Source organism: Tiliqua scincoides, chromosome 2 (assembly GCF_035046505.1).
Source record: "Tiliqua scincoides isolate rTilSci1 chromosome 2, rTilSci1.hap2, whole genome shotgun sequence".
NCBI classification, from domain to species: Eukaryota; Metazoa; Chordata; class Lepidosauria; order Squamata; family Scincidae; genus Tiliqua; species Tiliqua scincoides.
In genome coordinates this window covers 155,392,509-155,413,048 of record NC_089822.1, presented here as the reverse complement: position 1 = coordinate 155,413,048, position 20,540 = coordinate 155,392,509, and the positions used below count along the sequence as shown (strand labels likewise).

Below are 20,540 nucleotides of genomic sequence, written 5' to 3'. Positions count from 1 at the left end.
GGTCTGAATTTCCTGAACTACATCTCCCTCCTGTCTCCACTTAGGCACTGGCTAGTGTGATATTTTGAATTAAAAAGCCAGCCAGGTTCTGAAAACAAGGAGTGTAAGTTTCATAGCTATATACAAATGTATCCCAATTTACTGTAACAGTAATTCAACTAAATTCAAAATCCCTCCAATTCTATTCACATGCGCTTGCTAACATTTTTCAGAACTCTTATCCCAGGTGGAAGATCTAGGAGCATTAAAGGTTCCAAGAAAAGACTTCAACTTCCTCAGTTCTTTCTGAGCCCTGTTTTCAAAAGGCAGGGAGGAAGTCGGAAGCAAATTCACTCACATCTCCACCCATTCCTAATTATTCCACCCACAATGGAAATTCATCAGTGACAGAAAGATTAAGGGGCTCAGGAAGTTGGCTGGTTGACAGAGGTGACAAGGTTACTAGAGCTGTGCTATGTTGCCAGATGAGGAATCTTGAAATCACATGAACAGCTACAGCGTGCTGAAAACTTCACTTGCGGTTTGAGAAAGATGCACTGAAGAAACTCACACATGTTGCTGCAAGCACTGGAAACCAGAAATTAACCACAGAAAAGCAAGCAAGCAGGTCCAGCCTTATCCTGTCCCCACACATTTCAAGCGAAGGTAAAGAAACACTCTTGTGTCCAACACATTTGCTTGAAAAGAACAACTTCAATTTTGTACCAAGTTAAGTCTTGGCATCCTTTTAACATCCTGTTGTCATGGCACAACAGCTATGCTCTCTGTCTTGCTGAGTCACAAGAAATTCAACTCAACATTGTTATGCAAATGCCGATCTGTTTCTTGAAACCTCAAAGGAGTAGAAAAGGAATTTTTTTTGCTAAAGAACAAACTGTTGGGTATTTTGAAGTCAATCTAGTGCTGCGATCTGGAGTTCCTTAACAGACTGTCTGTGACTGATTTCACAGGCGAAAAACATGCACAATCGGCTAATAAGACTTGGGAGCATTCAAAAAGTTTTGAAGGCACGCTACCCAAGTTGGAACATATCAATCTGCTCAGCAGTTTCTCCAAAACAAAGTTCATTCCTGGACTTTTTTGGGCAGGTGGCTGAAAAATGCAGTCAAGTTACAAAGTCAAGGTTGAAGTTTCATGACAAAAAGCAGAAGCTGGACCATATTATGCTGAACACTAAAGCAACTCCCTGAGGGGCATATTTATTAATCTGTTGCAGCAAACACACACACAAAAGAGTCTTCTTGCACCTTAACAAACAGTCAAGAGAGTTTAGCAGAAGTTGTCATTGACTACAGTCTACTTCACCAGATGCATGAAGTGACATCTGCAGACAGAGAGAAAGTAAGTGGTAGGCTCAAAGGATCTGAGATGGAGTAGGTGAAGTTGGTGACCACTGCAATGATTCACAGCAGTAACAGCTTAAATCAACCTGGTTATGCTACTTGGAGTATTGAGGAGGAAGGATAGTTACTAATTAGGGCCTAGAGGTCATCATTGGTCCTCAACACACCATTTAACTCATGTTAGCCAGGGTGATTCAGGGCACAATCCTAACCCCTTATGTCGGTGCTTTTCCAGCACTGGCATAGTGGTGCCAACAGGACATGTGCTGCATCCTGCAGTTGAGTGTCACTCATGGAGGCCTCCTCAAAGGAAGGGAATGTTTGTTCCCTTACCTCAGAGCTGCATTGCTCTTATGTCAGTGCTGGAAAGCAGGGACATAAGGGGTTAGGATTGCGCCCTTAAGCTATTACTATTGTAAACCATCACTGTAATTTACATAATAATCACAGGCTTTACCTCCCCCACCCCCCACACCTTTCACAACTGTTTCTCTATTTCTATTTGTGCGCATGCATCTGCATTGTGTGCAATACACCTGCACACTGAAGATTTTGCTTCACACCCTTGATGAAGTAGACTGTGTCCATGAATGCTTATGTAAAAAGAACTTGACTATTCAGTATAAAAGGAAACATAGGCAAGATACTTGACTTGGAAGATAAGCATTATAAAAACGTGTTCTATTTATTAATGCAATACACTGATGACATCAACCAAACAGCACTGACATTTACTTTCCATCTCACAGAAAAACACTTTATCTAGCTGCAGGTTACAACCTTCTGAGGAACTCTGTGCATTTAGGTGTGCTGGGTTGTAGGTTACCTCTGCACTAGATAGCTTACTTTACAATAAGGCACACAATCTTTGACTATTGGCCCACATTGCCCCTCACACCAAGCAGCTTTGACTGTGTAATACAAAAAGCACAAAGTTTGCATGATTAGAAAGCACCATGAACACAGAGTGCAAACTTAATACAGGTAGGACCTCAGTATCCACTATTTGACATTTACTGATATGACTTACCGCTGATACCAGGGTCCACCTTTTGCCTTGTAGCAAGGGTCCTTGCCTTGTAGCAAGGAAAAAACCACTAAATCCAACTTTCTACCTTTGCACTGTTAAATAATTATAATTTCATTCAATTCCATTATTCTCCCCATCAAGTGACTGAAAGTGGTATATCAATGCATTCCGAGGCAACAACAGAGGAGCAAAAAACCTGGAAGTAGGTCTCAAACTATTTTCCCACTGATTTGGTATCAATTTTTTTTTAATCCACTGGGGGTTCCGAAATGGAATCCCATGGATAATGAGGCACAATCTGTAATGGTTTTATTTTGCTGCAAACCAATATTGTTGATTGTTGCAGCAACCAGGTACGGTACATGCATTCCCCATTTTTTTTTCAAAATCATGGCCTGAACCAGTGGTTCCCAAACTTTGGGAGCCTGTGGACCACTGAGACAAAAATTGGAATTGTCATGGACCACTTGTGGCTGTGGAGAGTCTGGTTTCCTCCCTCTCTGGTGGCCCAACTCCCAAGCACTCCCCCATGGACTATCGGAGAGGACAGAGAATGGCCCGCCCACAGCCACAGCAGACACTTCAATGGTTATGTCTATGGGCAGTCCATTCTCTGCTATCTTTGGTGGTCCACAGGAGATTGATCACTTCCAGTGTGTTGCTGTACAAGGCAAGGCGATTTTTTTTTCCTGAGATCGAGGATTTTTTCTTATCTTTATTTAAAAATTGTCACGTTAATCTGCCCTCCTGCTACTACTGGATGATGAGATGGCAATACAAGAGCCAAGTGTATTTCCTACACTAAGAACTTTGACAGATTGAGCTCCAACAATTCAAATTTCATTGGGGGTAATGGTAGCCTATAATATGTGATGCTGGGATTATGTCTGTGCTATGATTTAAACAACAACAAGAGGTCAGATTAACATCCACAAGGTCGCCAGTTCGAGGCCACCGGCACCGTGCGACCTTGAAGCAGCTGGCAAGCTGCAGCTGAGCTGTTCCATCTGCTCGGAGCGTGGGAGGATGGAGGCCAGAATGTTAAACCAGATTGGAGTGTAACATCTTGAATGTGGTGGTTCTTGAAAGAGAGAACCTTCTTTCAATTTGTAAAAATCCCTGCGTGGATTTAATAAGCCTGCCTGTGTAAACCGCCTTGAATAAAGTCTTGAATAAAGACCAAGAAAGGCGGTATATAAATACTGTATATTATTATTATTATTATATAACAACAGTATTTATATACCGCTTTTCAACAAAAAGTTCACAAAGCGGTTTACAGAGAAAATCAAATATCTAATGGCTCCCTGTCCCCAAAGGGCTCACAATCTAAAAAAAACACATTTATATGGGCCCAAAAAGTAGACTATAAAGGAATCCCCCATGCCTTGCCCCAATTAACTACTACCAAGGCTGGCTTTCAAATACAATAAGCATTCTTTGGCAAAATTTCACTTGCCTTTTCAGTGTACTGGATGTCAAGTGCTATCTACAACATCCCTGGAGGTTGTGGGCTCAAATGTCATTTGTTCTTGCAGAAGTGGTATTAATTACCATGTGTCTGAATGGCACATATTCTGATAAATATGTACAATTAAATTAGCATCTCCTTCCCTGAAAATAGCACTAATCCTAACTCAAGGGAGGGTGGGAAAGCAAGAACAGACCTACACTTGCCGCCATTGAAGTGGTCATTTCTGTGGAAGAGGTATGAAACGGATGGAAGACCAATTGCTCCTTTGCTATGAAAAAAAGAAGTGCGACAATAAAAAAAGTTATACGTACAGATCTTTGTAAGCAAAGAATACACATCCACAGAGAAAGCTGTCGGCTCTTTTTTGGCATAATTTAATAACCATCTTAAGGGGCCAAGACATCCAGGGCACAAAGTTGAACATAGCACATGTATGCATACACGCACGCACATAGACCTCCTTCAGCTCCAGTGCGCAGTAGACCAGTTGGTCAAACACCCACTCACTGGCAGCCCCACACTGGCCGAGAAGTATTTAGAGCTGGTTAAGCAAACAGAGGCCGAGTCCAACCCAATAAAGTAAATAGGACTCTGACACATGCAAATATCTCAGCTGGTGAGTAGGAGCTGAAGCCTCATCATTAGCCTCTGTGGGATACTAGACTTTTAAGTGGTGGTGGGGATTCCTTGATGAAGAAAGCATCTAATGGGCTGGTAATCAATCTGCAGTCCATCCTACTTTGTACTGTAGCTCAAGCTGCCTCCATTCACAGTCCCTTCTATCTTTCCACTTCCATACTAAACAGCTTATGAGGAACGGTTACAGAAAACAGCCCGCAATGATAGTTCTTTGAAAGGCTGTCACACAATCAGAACAACTTAGACATATTTTCAGGAACAGCACGCGCCATTGCTGCAGCTCAATTTCAACACACATACTTTGGCAATATGAAAACTCCAGGACACAAGAGCTTCAGTGACACAGCATTTCAGGGAACGGTAATAAGGAAAGCATGTGTAAATGTGCTGTCATAGACAGAAGCTTCAGCTCTCTACGCACACCTTACACTCACAAAGCCCAAATTCTACATGTATTACTTTGTCATATTTGTATACAGCATGCTGGTTGCAACAGCAGGGGTGTCCTGAAGGGTCTGGAACCTTTGGACAGGGAATAGAATTAACCAATCAACTGTTACTGAGTTACAGCTCTTCAGACTTCATCACTTTCCCAGTCTCCACTACAGATACTGAAAACTACCAGTCATTTCCAAAGGAGCATTGCAAAACTCATTCCAGCCCTGTTCTACACCCATCAGAGGTTTCAGCATAGCCCTAAATCTTACAGCAAGAAGCCTCCACACCCAAAAAGGATGAGAAATCACAGGCTCCAGCTTGAGGCAGATCCTTCACTTGGTTCCATCATAAAGTAGAAGGCAACCAACCAGAACTACAACGATAAACAGAGAGAGTGAATCAAACACAGTCTCTTGCTTTTGCTTACAAGAATTCTAACAGTCACAGGCTGCAATCCTAACCACACTTTCCTGAGAATAAGCCCCACTGAACAAAATAGGACTTACTTCTGAGTAGACCTGGTTAGGATTGTGCTCTAATTTAGTTATGGACAGGGCTGGAATTACGAGTAGCATAAAAAATATGGCAGAGCATTGAACTGGGCCAGAGGATACTATTGTTCCCTTAAGATTTCAGGGCACGATCCATTCTAGCGTAACAGTCCTCTGCATGGACAGAAAGGCATAGAATTCAGTAGGGCCCCTCCTGAGGATGAACTGGACCATTTTATGCATATGGGAGGCACACAGAATCCCTTATCTTCTCCCCTCACCCCCTTGGTAATTTCTATCAAAGTAGAAGGGAGGGCTATGTGGGAATGAGGTTCCAAATGCATGCAAGCACCCAGTGCACTATGCGAATGCCAAGAGACAGAAGGAAAAAGGAGGGTGCAAGTTCTTTGGGTGCTCCTTCTATGCACAAAGGCTGTACCCAGGCTAGGAAAGTTAATCCATTAAGATGCCCATTTAAAAGTATTAAAATCAGAGCAAAAATTGCAATTTGCACAAAATTTGGTTTTAATTCTTTGCATTCAGACAGGCAAGATATAAAAGTAGACAGTTTGTCCCATTGTTCCTGAGCCACCATGCGCTACAATGCGAGATGTGCAATTGGAACAGTTTCTTTTCTTCTTACTATGATTGCTAGATAATCCACCCTCCCTTTGCTTATGCATGTTTTTTGCCTCCATAAAGAGAAGTCCTTCCTGTTTGTGGGAAGGACAGGAACTGACAGTGAGAGCTCCAGTTTTTCCTAAGATACCAGAGCCTTGTTAACATTGCAAGTTCAAGTTTCAAGGAAAGGCTTTTGACACCTTAGCACAAGAAACAATGCTTTGTCATATAATAATTTGTATATTTAATGTCTTACTGGTAATCTAGAATCCAAAACTAGTGTTTTAAAAAAGAATTAACCCAACAAGGCCCTAAAGAATAGACTGTTCAAAATAAATCAATTAAACCAGAACGTTAAGCAATAGCTGGCTAGGAACAGGTTGTCGGAATTGTAGCAGAAGCCAAGATGGCAAACAAGTGGAGATTACTTTGCTAGGAAAAGAACTAGTTAGTGGTTCAGACGAATTGTTTCAGTGCCTCTGCTGTAGAAGACCTGCATGAACACTGGTGCCTTTGCAACAACATCTCAAAGCAGACTGGCATTCACCCCACCCTTAACACCACAAACAGCAACTATTCATTCCCAGTAGGCAAAAGCAGCCAGATTAAACAAAGCTCAGCTGTTTTCCCCCAAATCACAATGTGCCAACCATGAGGAAGGTAGGATGCTGCACTATTTCATTCCACAACATAGTGGGTAGTGTGTAGCTCAATCCTATGCACGTTTACTCAGAAGTAAGTCAAATGTGTTATTGGAACTTGCTCCAAAGCATGCGTCCATAGGATTGTAGCCCTAGCCACACTCAGATCTCTCCCTGCAGCAGATCCTGGAAGGAAATTCTACTATCTTCTACAGGATTTGAAAACAAAAAAACCTTGGCAGTGGTGAAAACTGAAGTGTGAGAACTGAAACTGCTTCCACCACTGGAACTTTCATTCCATGAAGTGCTCCAAGTCACTCCTGTTAAGTGAAGTCATTTCACCCTTTGTGAAAGGGGGGGAAGCAGCAGCAACAGCACAAACTCATCCATGAGCTACCCACAGAGGACCTCCCTAGCAGTGAGAAAAAAATAAAGATGATCTTCAGTCTTTGCTTCAGAAATGATTGACCCTATGACCAAATGTTATGCAAATCCAGCCATTCTGCTGCTTGACATCCTTACCCCCTGAACTTGGCCCCCTTGGTCAAAGCATTTTGCCAAAGGCCTGCCACCCCCACATCTTTCCAATAAGGATTAAAGATAAAACCATAACACAGTTCAAGATTGTTTTCACTCCCCCACCCACCACCATCAAAAAGGGGTGGCAAATGGCAAGATCACCACAAGTCAGGAATATCCCCAAGAACTTCTAGCTTCAATTACCTCCAAATGACATAATCTCCCTTAATTGTCCTTCTGGGAAGACATCCTTACAGGAGGGCAGAAAGCTTGTCACCAAAGATCCTTGACAATACAAGAGCAAAAGCACATGCAGGCAGGTCACAGATTGCCAGATTTTCTCTGTTCACAGCATTATGAGTGCCTCCTTTCTAGGGAACTGAGATTAGGTACATTCGGTACATGGCCCTGCTTCAAGTATTAGCCACTATACATTTCCAGCTGTTTGAAAATATCTGTGGGACATACTGTACAAGGAAACAAGCCATTTTCTACATAGTAAACCCATGCCTGGGCTTGAAAAACCTTCGATATAAAACATGCATGCTTTTCCTGTTCTGAAGAGTCTGCAGCAAATTTTCCAACATGCCAGCTCTCTGAAGCTTTCAGCTCTATTGCCACAACATAGTGCAGCTATGTTAATTGGGCATGTTTCAGACAGAAAGAAACCAGCTAAGACAGCATTTCCCCTTTTAAATAAACAAAAATCTTTGGAATCTAAACTACTGAAGCATAGTGGTCATACATAAAATTCAAGAACTGATCTAGACTAGTATTGCCTGACAGCTGGGAAAAAGATCATTCTCCAAATTGCCTGCCACTCCTAGCAGAAGGTCTGACTGGCCTAAGGAAGTAGCCATCGGAGTTCTAAAGTCCAATAAGGAAAACCATTAACAGAACTACAGACAATCATAAGCAGGACACAGTTTGAAATGATGGCTCAGCACTGATACAGCAAGGTACATTTGCTCTTCCCTATCTTTGTCCTCAGCACCGCCCTCCTACCCAGATGGTATCCCAGGCACCTAGAGATTGTACTGAGAAAAACAAACCACAAAAACTTTAGGTCTAAATCTTCCTACTCATTAACCAATTGCAATTTATTTGCAGGTCATCTTTCAGGGCTTTGAGCCTAACAGCTCTATCCTATCCTTCCTGCTCCTGCTGGTGCGCACCAAGAAGGCATGTGCAGTATCCAGCGGGATGGTGGTGGAGCGGGAGTCTTAGGATTTAAATCCCATTTCCCCTCCTCCCCCACATAAGCCTCTCTCCTTGCAATGGATCACCTTGGACTTTGCTGGCACAAGTCTGAGAAAGAAAGGTACAATGAGATTGCTTCCAGAAGGAACAGGATCTGGTATGAGCCACTACCCCCGGATCCACCCCCTCCTGCAGACTCCTACCCTTGTTCTGCCCTCCCCCACCCCTTCCGCCACCCTACCGTCCTTGGTGGGCCTATAGTGTTCTCTTGATACATGAAGGAAGGCTCCGGCCTTCCCACTACTGCTCTGGCAGTGTGTTTTACAGCTGTTTTTCAGCAGTCACTGCCAGTGGAACACAAGCTCCACTGGCAGCAAGGCACAATAGGACTGGGCTGTACGTCTATGAGACAAACACGTTTTTAAGCTTGATCTGTTAATCCAAACACGCACCTTTCTTTTTGTGGTTGTCTCTCTGGACAATGAGGATCAATGCCCCACAATGTTAGACTATCAACCAGCAACTCTCACAAGTTGCACCAATACTGTTTAAGACAACACAAAATCCCACTTGCCAGGTCAATGAGAATATTTCCCAAGAGTTCTAGAAGCCAAGGTATGCTCCACAGCCCCAGTTACAACTGGAGGCATGATTCACAGTTAAACTAAGAAGTTCTTCTAGAGAATGAGAGTAAGAATTATATGACCTCAGCCTGTCCCTGTATTAAGGTATAAGCTGCTGTTTTTGGCATGCCTCCTGAATGGGAGGGCAGTCCAGAGCTGCAGCTTTACAGTGCTGCAACGGAGAAGGGTAATTCTGCTATGTCTCTGCATGAGAAGGGACTGAATGATCCTGTCTTCCCACAGCATATTAAAGTGTGCCTCAAATACACACTTTAAAGGTTACTGAACTAAGAAGATGTGCTGCAATCTTTACATCCAATTGACTGCAAATCCTTGTAAATGATTGGCGGTAGGGTAGGGTTGTGTGAAATGAAAAATTCATTCGTTTGTGCATTTTATTTCAGTTCAGGGCCCTCTAATCACCAACTGAGCTTGTGCACATTGACTCAAAAGTCCCATCCATTCTAGTGCAATGTATGCAAATATCCAGTTCAATAAGCAGTTAGCACAAGATTCTCAGATGTGCCATCTCTTATGATGCCTGCAAGTATTTGCTTGAACTGTTTATTTTCTCAGCTTTATAAAATCAGTCAGTTTTATTACTATTATTACTATTATTACATATACACACCGCTTTTCAACAAAAAAATAGTTAACAAAGTGGTTTGTATAGCAAAACAAATCAATAAAAGATTAAACAGGTTGCTAGATGTCACTAATGCAGTTTTATTGAGGCAATACATAAAAAGACAAATATTCTTTTGATAAAGATGCAATATAAAAATGCAGTCAGGACACCAATAAAACATGAAACCTGAAACCAATCTAAGCAGCTATGTTTTTATGCATGTTTGTAGCTGTTCTGGAGCTTCTTTGCGCAAAGAAAAAACACTGGCCTACCTTGCAAGGTTGTTAATTCTTTGATAATGTGTTCAAAACACTTCAGACTAGAAATGCACTAGCAAAAGAGTATCATATTTTAGTCACCTCATGGTGTTCAGTGTGAAGTTTTGAAATACAGCAATAATGCAATTTGAGATGCAATTCTAAAAGGCAAATAAAAGAAATCACAAATCCATTTTGTACTTTGAGGACATTTTTAAAACATGAACATTGGTTTGTGTTGATATCAATCCATAATCATCGGAAAGCTAAATTTGCTCAATTTGTACATTTGATTTCACAATATATCATATAGTACTTATGTTTTCATCTGGTAGAACTAGGACAAGAGACTGCCTAGGACTGCCTTGTCTTTTTAATTGTCATTTGTATTCCCCCCCCTTAATCAATTCTCCCTCTTTCATAGACTTCCTGAATGTCAGCCACCTAAGAGGCAGATTAAGTCGTTCAAATTTCACCCTAATTACTCAGATAAAGAACAAATTGCTTGCTTTAGGTATTTAAACTGATATTTAAAAAAACAATTACCACCTGGCGATCCCACAGAAGCTTTTATAAGCAAGTGGGATAGCAGATTAGCATCTCAAAAGGCACAGTACAATGGCTTCAACTTCAGGAAGGAAGTCCCAAAACATTTTAAGTAAAATATCACTAGGTCACTTAGAAACTATTCAGGAACATCAAGGTTATTAAAGAGCACAGCAGGAAAATGGATTCCTTCCCCCCCCCCAACCCAGGGCATGTTAATGAGAATGTTTAACTCTTGTATTAATTCCGTGTTGTACCTTTGCTCTCTCACAACTGCCAATGTCAAGTCACTCTTCCATATCCCTACTGAAGAGGACTGCTTTAAATACAATCCAGGATAGGATGATATGTTTACCTGTGAGGAATTCTACATGGCTGGCTCCATGTCTAAATCAGGGCCTTGGCTGCCACACAAGTGCAGCCCTGGCCGACAGTATGTATATTAATGTGATGTGCATATGTGCAACTCAAGATCTCCAAGTCAAACATTAAACTGGCTGTGTGGGCCACCACATGGGCAAGCAGTTCTAGTCAGCCTGGCATCACTTAATTCTCAAAATTTATTTCTCCCAGCTCTCCTGTGAAGACAGTTCATCTTTATTAAGACAGCTCTGTCCAAGAGCAGCAGCAGCAAAGAATGCATTGCTAGTGCGTACAATCTCTCAAACCAATTAAAAAGTCCACACCTCATAATAATTAGAAGAGATTGCATCCATCATAAACTTCCTGCAGAAGGTGAAGAGCAAGTTTCTTTCTTCACAGCTCAATCTGACACATGTTTACTCAGAAGCAGGCAGAGGTGACCTGGTAATTGTGCAAAGCATCAGAACCCTAGTTTGTTAATAAGTACAAATATTTATTGTTCATGTGCGTCAGCATTACTCCAAATGCTTCCCTAGTTTGAAGTCATGAAGACAGTCCATGAAGTGGCACTGCAAAACTCACCCGACTGAAAATGTCACAATCACAAAAAATATGGGAAAAGTCTATTTTCAGCTTGATTTATATCTCTGAAGAGACAAGGGCTACTGAAAACATTCAAGTTCACTCTGTTTTAACATTAATTGCTCATGCTTTTGTTTCTGAGCTGTTTCCACCAAACTGCATCACATCAATAACTTAAGCATTTCTATCACCATACAAGTATTCATGGTATGCTGCAATTTCCCTTTGATACTTGACTGACAGCCCAATCCTAGCCATACTTTCTTGGGAGTAAGCCCCATTGACTCTAATGGAACTTACTTCTGATTAGAAGTGCATAGGATTGGGCTCTTCTGGCTAGTTATCTGGCTACTTATCTGGCTAGTCAGCATCCCGTTACCAAGAGGTAAATGCAGCAGTTACTCTTTGGCACTGCTACCTGTGAATGTAACTCTAACCAGCTCTGGGATATCATCAGGACATAATAAGCTGCTGATGCTTTCCAGATTTTGTTTACACACCACTAGGGCAGTGGTTGTATAAACATCACTAAAATGTGGTGCCCGATAAGAATGTAGCACTTTGTGTGACTTTTATAGTACACTCTGGAACAGGATTTAAATGGCATTTTGGGTTCCTCAAATAACAGGCAAGCGGCTGGAGAAGGAAGAGATTTTTTTTGCCTCTTTGAAACAGTCTTCAGTTGGATTCCAAGCACAGCACCTAGGATTCTGCATTTTGTGCAAAACTTCATTTTAGAAAGTTACTCCAGGAAGACTGAGAAATATGAGGGGAAAGCAAGAGGTTAGTGGGGGAGGGAAAAGTGGGCACTTGGGGGGGATAGAGAATGTGCTCGACTCCTATCTCATTCATTCACTGTCTGCAAACTACTCCCATGCAGTTTAAGTGCCCCCCTTCCCCTCCTGCACAGGGAGACTCCAAGCCTGAAGTATGGACCAGCTGAAGCAAGATATGGCAGGAGGAAGCTTTAGCAAGGGAAAAAGCTTTAGCAGGCATTAAGAGAAAGACTAAGCACCATCCTAAAACTGCCATCCTGTCCCTGCCCTTGTGTTACAATAGCAAAAAAGTTAGCTCCACCCTCACAGACACCCAATCAAATTGACAGAAGTAGGTTTAGTATAAACAAAATCAAATACTTACAGAATTCATTGCCACAGGATACTTTTATAGGCATTAGCCTCATTTTAGAAAAGGATTGTTGACAAATTCCAAGGTTCGAAGTTAGTACTAGTGATGGCAGCAGACCCATGAAAATGTCACCAGGATCTTAAATAAGTACCCTTTCCCTTGACTTGACTGGAGATTGTCATGAGTTTAAGTAACAGAATGGTTTTTAGATGCAATAGCAGAACATACATCTTAGGTATAATAGACGCTGCAACCACAACGATCATGCAATCTCGCTCCCTCTCCCGAGGTTTGCAAGAAGTTGAACATGCACTTGTTAAAGGCGCCGGAAACCAAGCATAACAGACAATCCCTTCATTTTTTGAACTCTGAGTCTTTGAAAAAAGCAAGCTCCACATCTGAACAAGAGCCTAAGGCAGTATGGACTACATGCTGCCTTTCCATGTCCCAGGCCACTTAGATTAAGGAGAAGACCACTCTCTCCATCTAGTAAGCACTTCAGAATGTTATGGTAGAATATATACCAGTCTCTCTCTCTCTCTCTCTCTCTCTCTCTCACACACACACACACACACCCACCCTCACCCACATTTTTGGCCTTGTTTATGCGGAGTCTTGAAGCAATTTGCACTTTGTCCCCCCATATGCTTTCTATAATCACTTGCTTAGTAGTTTCAAATGGTTCTAAGCAACTTGCTTCTCTTTCACAGACGTTATGCTACTGCTTAGACGGCTGTAAATCAAAACCCAATGTTTATAGTTGCGTGTACATTCCCAATGTACACACCAGGCGCCAAGAGGCCTATCTCCTTGCCAGCCTACCCATTTCTATAAAACTGCAAACACAACCCCAAAGTTCACTGTGGAAAGTGAAAGCTCCACCTCCAAAGGAAACTTTTCACCAAGCAGGTTAAGTAGCAAAATGCTTCCTTATTTGCATGCATGCAGCTAGCTTCAGGCAGGGTTGTATCAGGGTACTGTACCCCTATATATCTAAGAGGGTATAGAATCCAACAGACTGAGAAGCCTAAGGGAACCAACTCCCTCACAAACTCATAATGGGTGGCAATACTAGAACCTAGAAATAATTTAGTACTGAGGACCCTCCTGATCAAAATGCTGAGGATAGCCTTGACTCGAGAAAAATCAGAGAGGCAAGTAAACGAGAAAGTGCTGTAGCAGTGGGTGACTTCCAAGTCATATTCAGGCCATTACAAAGAGAGAACAATTTTAGATACCATATATTGACTCTGCTCTAAAACAGCTGGTCTGAGAACTGACCTGAGGGGAACGACCTTGCACTAAATTCTATTATGATGGACAAGATACAAGTCCCTATTGAACCAATAGGGAACAATGACCATTGCACTAACCAATTCAACACAGAGCTAAACTAATTGGAAAGCTTCTAGATAACATATTTGTCTTCAAAAGAAGGAACTTCTAAAAAATGAGAGGACAAGTCATAAGGGAAATTGAAAGGAAAAGTGAAGAGAGCCAAATCTCTGCAGAATGCATGCAGGTTATTTCACAATAACAGAAGCTCAACTAGAATGTATACCTTAAGGAGAAAAGAACACCAGGTCCAGGAGGACAACAGCACAGCTCACAAGCAAGAATCAAGGAAGCTACAAAAAGCAAGAAGGTTTCCTTCAGAAAACGGAAGTCTCTTCCACAAGAGGAGAACAAAAAAGAAGCACAAACTCTGGCAAAGAAAAATGTATACTATCACTAAGGGATGAGAGGAAAGAATATGAGAAACACATGGCTAAAAACAGCAAGGCTAATAATAAAAACTTCTCTAAATAGATCAAAAGCAGGAAACCTGCCAGGGAGGTAGCTAAACTGTTAAGACAATGAGGGAATAAAAGAAAAGTTTAAAGGTAATATGAAGATTGCTGAGCAGCTGGATGACTTCTTTGCATCTGTCTTCACTATAGAAGCCATAAGGCAGACACCCGAGTCTGAACTGATTGTGTCAGGAATGGAGTTTGTGAAACTGAAAAAAGTGACAAGATCTAGAGGAGGGGTGTCAAAATCATTTCATACAGCAGGCCAAAAAGCATTAATGGTACTGGCAGAGGGCCAGAAGTGAAGTCAGTAAGCAGGAAGCGACATCACTAAGAAGATAATTGCAAGAAAATAGCAGTTCTCACATAGGAACTCATTACCTGCAAATGACAGAGGAGAAAATGTGCAAATATGCGGCAATCCCACTTTTGCTGAGGTGTCACTTCACAGCTCAGCAGCTGAGAGGCGCTCTGCTAAGCAATACCTCAGCATAAGCGATGCTGCTGAAAGGACTGCCTGCATGATAATTGGGTTCTCCCAGAGCAGCAGCATCTCCCTCTCTCACCCCTCAGTCTGCCAATTCTCCCACAGCATTCCTTGCCTTCTGAGGTCTCCTATCTCTCCCTCCTGGAGCCTCAGCAGAAGCAACACTGCTGATCAGGTGACACTGGGAGAGCCCAATTATAGGGGCTGGATAAAGAGCTGCCACTGGTCATATCTGGCCTGTGGGTTTTATGTTTGACACCCCTGTTCTAGAGTATATTGATAAATTAAAAGTCAGTCTCTGGATCCAGCTGTCACCTACCCAGGGTTCTGAAGGAACTAAAATCAGCCTTGCTGAAGCATGGTTTCTGCAACACTAAGTCCTGCCTCATTATCCTTCCAGTTCTTTGACAGAGTCAAGAGGCAGATAGAGAAGTGATGCAGTTGAGGCAAAACTTTTTAAAAGCATTTGAGAGAGTCTCTCACTAAAGCCTGAGACACACGAAAGCACACCTGGCACTTGTGCTCTGTGAATTGGTAGTTGGCTAAAGAACAAGAAATAAAGAGTCTAGGAATAAATGGGAAAATGTTCCCAGTGGAGGGAAGTAAAAAATTGGGGGGCATCAAGAATCTGTATTGGGAACCATGCTTTTTAACTTGTTCATAAATTATCTGAAGGCAGAAGTGAACAGCAAGGTGGCCATGTTTGCAGCTGGCACCAAACTGCTCAGAGTGGTAAAAGTCAAGGCAGATTGTGAAATGCTGCAGGGGAACCTCTCCAAGCCAGGTGAATAAGCAACCAAATGGCAATGTAGCTCAGTGTACATAGGGGCAAAGTGATGCTTATTAGGGCAGAAAATCTCCACTTATATACTATACATCTGCGGTTTTCAAACTCTCAGGGAGTTTGAAACCCACAGTAAGTCTTTGCGGGGGCGGGGGGAGGCAGTAGGGGCAGAGAGGCGGCTGCTCAGGGGGGCTGCAGGGGCTTGGGTACACTTGCCCAAGCCCCTGTGGCCTCCCCGGGGTGCGGGGAGCCCAGTGCAAACCTTTGGCAGGGCTCCCTGCAGCTGTGAATGTAAAAGTGGAAGTGGAGCATGATCGCTCCGCTTTCACTTTCACTGCTGTGGGGAGCCCTGCCAAAAGTTCGCACCGGGCTCCCCGCACCCCAGGGAGGCTGCAGGAGGCTTGGGTAAGTGCACCCAAGCCCCTGCAGCCCTGAGCGGCACGATCCTGGGGATCGAGCCACTGCCTTCCACCTGCCCCTGCTGCCTCCTCCCTGCCTCCTGGCTGTCCCCACTCCTTAAGGGGAAAGGGACCAGGATCCTCAGGTTGTGGAGTCGTGACGCCCCAGTTTGAATACCACTGCTATACATGCTTGGGACCTAAGCTGTTAGGGACAGACCAGAAAAGAGGTGCTGGGGTTGTAATAGTTCCATGAAAACAATGACCCAGAGAATGGCAACAGTGAAAACTGCACATTTCAAGCTAGAAAATCAGCATTAAGGAAAGGTTCAAGAATAAGACTGCCAGTAGGATAATGCTATAGCCTTACTGTAGAACTTGAACATAGGACTTCCAGACCCAAATTCAGCCCATAAAGCTACTGGCCTACATTAACCCAAAGAGAGACCCAGATACAACACACAGCTCCAAATAAGCCATGACCTGCAATCATCAGGAGCTTGTCCAGTAATCTCACTGGCCTTGCTCCCATGAAAACATGGGAAGGAGGGGGAAATTCAGCATCTGACAAGGAGCAAAGTACCTGACACTAACTTCTCCTTGTTTTATAGCATCCTGCATTTCATAGGGAAAGAAGTACTGCATGATCCACCTAATTTAAAATTTAAAACAGTTTGATTGTTCAGATTCAAAATGCAGAATGTTACAGCTAATTCTAAGGACATTTTAGGGCCTATGGCATTGTCACCATCAACATCTTTCACTTAATTTAGTTTTTGCAGTGTTACTGCATTCGATCCTTAAGATTCAAGATGCTGTAGCAAGTCACACTGCTACTGCAATGACTCATAGTTTGACTCAAATTTTTTAAAAGCCTTATGCAGTGCAGTTCTATACATGTTTATTCAGAAGTCCTATTGTATTTGGTGGGGTTTATTCCCAAGCAAGCATTCATAGGACAGCATACTTAGAAGGCAGTGATCAACATCAGATTATTACAGAAATATTATGATTTTCTTCTTTAGAATTATGGGGGTGACAATTAAGAAACAGGTATGAAATTAAGCCACAGACCAATGTTTCTCAAACTGTGGGTTGCAAGCCAATTTCAGGTGGGTCGCAATTCATTTCAGTATTTTGTTTTTAATATATTAAACTTGATGCTACCATGGTATACGACTGCATTTGGGGCAAGTTACAGATCCGTACTTTTAACAGGCTACTATGTATATGCTTTTAACAATGATATGGGACTGGATTACAGCCTAGGATTGTTAAAAGTGTTCCTGCTTGATGATGTCACTTCCGGTCATGACATCACTTCTGGAGGGTCCTGACAGATTCTCATTCTAAAAAGTGGGTCCCAGTGCTAAATGTGTGAGAACCACTGCCACAGACAATTAAACGCAGGGTAATTCTTTTGCAAAAAGAAATTAGGTTCCACCTGAAGTCAAGGACCTGATCTATAGAAGAGCTCTGCAAGAATTTGTTCTTAATTAAATTATTTTAATTGTACTGGGATGGTGAGTGTTGTTGTAATGTTCATATTCTTGGCTGCTGGACTAGCAAGCAGAAGCATAACACATGACCCGTCTTAACTCATTTCTGCCCAGCCCACAGGTGTACACATTTGATCCCTGTTGCATATATGCAACGTTGGGCAGAAATGGCGTGACTCAGGTGTATGCACAACTCTGATCAAAGAGGGAAAAGCCAAATTCTTGAGAAGTTCTTTCTGCTTGGATGATTTAATGCTGGAACAGAACAAGGAGAAACTTCACCTCCTCCTCCTCCTCCCAGCCAGAGGCACTGCCTCTTAAAGGAACATCCTGATCTGGCCCTCCTAGTTTACTGAGTGACTGCTTCTTCTTCCCACGGGATACCAGAATGGTTGACTGGAGTCCCCAGCAAGGGCCTAATTGTCCCTCTGGCAGGTGATGAAAGCGAGGCTCCTCCCCAGTCTTATCTAGCCATCTCCTTGGTTCTCCATCTCCAGCTGACAGCAGGGCAGGCAGCACTCCCCACTCATGTGGGTGCCACCAGTAGCAGGCTGGGATTCAGCTCACACACACAGCGGAAGCGACCCGGCTCTCAAGAGGTCATGTTTCATAATGACAGCCAGAGAAAGAGAGAGAACAGAATCCGGTTATTCAGTGGCGCTGAAAGCAAACTTTGTGACTGATTCACCCCAGAGAAAACTGGAGGGAAGCTGCAGCACTTGGTTGGGAGGCAGAAAGCACATTTGTGTGGGGGGGGGATCCCTTCCTATTTAACCCATTTCTGCCCAGCCCACAGGTGTCCACGTTTGATCTTGTTGCGCATATGCAACGTTGGGCAGAAATGGCTTCAGAGAGAGACCCACATAGAAGCACATGCTAATTTTGGAGCAAGTGCCTACTACTGGTGGCCACATCTACACGCAAAGCCAACGCTGCTTGCAGCTGCACAAGAAACTTCCACAGGGTTCTCCTCCCTTGATGTCAAGCCTCAGGCGTCTACCTCCGCCCCTGCCAGCACTCGCACTCTCTTCCCCCCCCCCAGCTCTCACCCTTGTGAATCAGGCTTCCCCAGGGGAGATTGTGTGTCTCCATGAGTGGGGCAAAGGACTAGGAGTCCCCGCTGCTACACTGCCAGAAGATACCCAGCATTGCAGAGGAGCTTGGGTGAAATTCAACAGGTGAGGTTTCTGGCCCCACGTGCCAGGGGCACACAGGGAGAGGGTCCTCTCCCTGTCCAATTTTTGCCTGCCTCCCGGCTGTTCGGCGCACAGAGCATCTCAGGAACCAAGAGGATTGCAATCTGCGGGTATTTTAAGTGTACCCAACTTCTTCCCCCTCCCCGCCCTCTCAACCCCCCCTTTCCCGGGAGTGACCCAGATGCTCACCCGCTGGGCAACGTGGTTCTCCTCCTCCTGCGCGCCTGCTTTCTGCTGCTCCTCCTTCGGGTCCTGCGAGATAGCGTCCCGCTGGCCGGGCTTCTTCTTCTCCTCCTCCTCCTCCGCCGCCTTCTCCTCCTGGGGCAGCGCGCGGACCAGCTCTTCGCGGCACTCCAGGCCCAGCTTCTGCAGCCGCTCGTCCGTCTCGGCGTCCACCACCAGCAAGCGCACCGAGGTCAGCGAGCCTCGGATGCGGTTCACCACCTGCTGGTGGCTCTCCTTCTCCACGTTCTCGCCGTTCACCTCCACCAGCCGGTCCCCGGCCCGCAGCCCGGACTTCTCGGCCGGAGAATCGGGCTCCACTAGGCGAATGTACTGGCCCACCTTGCCCTTCTCCCCGTGCAGGTGGAAGCCGTAGCCATTGGGCCCTTTCTCCGGGCAGCACAGTCGCGGCAAGAGCTGCTGCTGCTGCTCCTCGCTCCCTCCCCCGTTGTTCATGGTGCAAGCAAACGTCCCGGGAAACTCGGCGGCACCGAAGCGGGCAGGAGCTGCTGCTCGGAAGGTGGGAGTCAGTCCCAGGGAGAGCTGCAGCCTGGAGAGCTCCAGCTACGCGCTGTGGAGCAGCAGGTGTTCCCGGGGCGGCACACTAACGACCCGAGAGTAAGAGGCAAGGAACTCCCAGCTAGAAAGGGCACTCCGCCTACCACTGCCTGGCTCAGTGTCTGAACGCTCAGGGCGTTTTATCGAGTGGGCGGGCACTATTCCCCAAGGACTTCGCTACACCAATAAGATGCGTGAGGATCAAGAACAGAGAGGCACTGAACGCACCCCTCCGAGGACAAAAAAGCAGTTCGGGGCGGGGATATGCAAATATTGAAGATGTAGCCCCGCCCCTTCCTCCCTTATTGGTTGTCTTGTCTTAAGGCGGACAAAGGCTCTCTGTCTTCCCCCCCCCCCCCAAGCCAGAATGTTGCAAAGTAGCGAAAGGAAACTTGGGTTCAGTGGGATACTTTTTTGCTCCCATGGAAGGCGATGGGCCTGAACAGGGCGAGACTCCAGAGGTACGAATAGTCGGTCCACAGCACTGCAAGTGCAACATTGTTATTGCAGTGGCTTCCTTTGCACATGGATCCCTGCACCAGCCTTGCACTAGGAAGGCAGGGAGGACGCGCTTCTGTGCAGGGAGGTGAATTAAAAGGCGGAGTCCGCTCCGCTCCGGAGAACACACCCACACGTTTTTAAGAACTGTAAGCATTCCGGGGCGCTTGTGCAATCTGCTCAGCCGCGGACTCGCTGAGCGGCCTTGCGCAAGACAGGCGCCCGCAAGATCTTCTGACACAGCAGCCCTGAGCAGGAAGCAGCAGCAGGAGGAGTTCCTCGGGGTACATTGTAGCTCCATGAGCAGGCTCACAAGGCCTGCTTCGCACATGATGCCAAATAACAGCCCAATCCTATCCACACTTTCTTGGGAGTAAGCCCCATTGTCTCTAATGGGACTTCCTTCTGAGTAGGCATGCATAGGATTGGGCTGTAAACCGGATCTGCCATATGACCCCCCCCCCAAAAAAAAAAATCAGCCAGCCCTGTCTCCCTGGTGAGTGCACTTTTTTGTTTGCAAACACATGCATCCTGCCTAAGCTGTACACCTAAAAATACAGGAAGGTTTCAGGAGCAGAACCTGCC

At 44.5% G+C, this 20,540-nt stretch overlaps 1 protein-coding gene across 1 annotated transcript in view; it reads right to left on the bottom strand.

Moving 5' to 3' along the window:
* Positions 1–19,552, bottom strand: part of NHERF1 (NHERF family PDZ scaffold protein 1) — a 52,100-nt gene extending 32,548 nt beyond the window's left edge. Inside the window, exon 1 of the mRNA XM_066615210.1 lies at positions 18,867–19,552. Coding sequence (XP_066471307.1) covers positions 18,867–19,355 — 489 coding nt within the window. The 5' untranslated portion in view covers positions 19,356–19,552. The remainder of the gene's footprint in view (positions 1–18,866) is intronic.
* Between the last annotated feature and the right edge of the window lie 988 nt (positions 19,553–20,540).